The 1,281-nt window shown below is 35.0% G+C and overlaps 1 protein-coding gene across 1 annotated transcript in view; it reads left to right on the forward strand.

Annotated features, from left to right (window-relative positions):
- Positions 1–1,013: 1,013 nt before the first annotated feature.
- The window catches only part of RNF180 (ring finger protein 180), a gene marked incomplete at its 5' end in the record, with an annotated part of 386,500 nt that continues 386,232 nt past the window's right edge, over positions 1,014–1,281 (forward strand). Inside the window, one exon of the mRNA XM_007952875.1 lies at positions 1,014–1,109. Coding sequence (XP_007951066.1) covers positions 1,014–1,109 — 96 coding nt within the window. The remainder of the gene's footprint in view (positions 1,110–1,281) is intronic.

Consider the following 1,281-nt stretch of genomic DNA (forward strand, 5'->3'; position numbering starts at 1 on the left):
CCTTACCTATGCTCCATCCCTATCAACCGAACTTTTCTTATTACTTCATAAAATAAAAACCTGTATACCCAGAAAGGACCTTAGCAATTATCTATCAGTGTTTTACAGGTGAACAAACAGAGGGCCAGAGAGGTAAAGTAACTGGTCGAAGGTTGTATAAGTAGTAAAGAGCATGTGGCTCAACCCTAGCCTGCCCTATATATGTCTGATATTTTGAGAAGCCACACTGTCTCAGTTGTGTATCATTTTTATTTCTACAAATCTAGTTCATAAAGTGAAATACTCTCTTTGAAATTTTTGTCAGTCTTACACTGCTAGAGTTTAGTAAGGGCTTTTCCAGCTATTCAGACAACTACCTTTGCCCTCTGTGCTTTTCTTGAGCATACTGATAAAGAGCAAAGGAACTTCTTTATTTAGTCATTAAAACAAACAAACAAAAAAACACTGCCATTGAGTTGATGCTGAATCATAGCAATCCCATTGGGTTTCCAAGGCTGTCAATCTTTACAAAAGTAGATTGCTTCATCTCCTCCCCTGTGGAGCGGCTTGTGGATGTGAACCACCAACTTTCTTGTTAGCAGCCAAGTGCCTATACACAGTGCCACCAGAGCTCCTTTGAAACCTAAATAGAATCAGAGACAGAAGATTAGGGAAAGTTATCATGAATGATAGTATTTTGTATTTCTCACAGAAAAAAAAGTGGGGATCAGGGGAGGGTGTAGATTTGTCATTGACTAACTTCTGAGTTTTAAATTTCAGTTGTTGAAATTAGTTATAAATAAGGACCTTTCAATTTTTTTTTCATCACGAATATTATTCCTTGAAAAAGAAAAATAATTTGGTCTATGTGAGTTTGTTTTTGGTATTAGCTAGAATAAGGAGGGAAGAGGAGTGCATTTCATCCTAGTTAAAATTGAATTTGTATTTGTATTTTTGTGCTTTACTTGAATATGAAATTTGTGAAATAAATTCTAAATAGATGATTAGTAATCTCAATTATTTTAATATAACAGGATAGACTTGATCCAGCTGATGTTCAAAATACTTGTCATGTGTGGCACGTAAATGTAGAAGCCCTTCCAGAATGGATAAACTGCCTGATACAAAAAGTAAGTTTCATAGTTTCTGAATAAAATTAGTAAAACACAGTTTTCAGAATGTTTTCATCATTTTAGAGCTCTTTTTCTTGGCTGCATTGTTTCAAGAGACATGGAAGGATATGTAAGTCTTGATTACACTTACTGGCTCCTTCACCATTACTTCAGGTAATTTTACACCTCA

This window comes from Orycteropus afer, unplaced genomic scaffold, assembly GCF_000298275.1.
Source record: "Orycteropus afer afer isolate SDZICR_OR568_19922 unplaced genomic scaffold, OryAfe1.0 scaffold00362, whole genome shotgun sequence".
Taxonomy (NCBI): Eukaryota; Metazoa; Chordata; class Mammalia; order Tubulidentata; family Orycteropodidae; genus Orycteropus; species Orycteropus afer.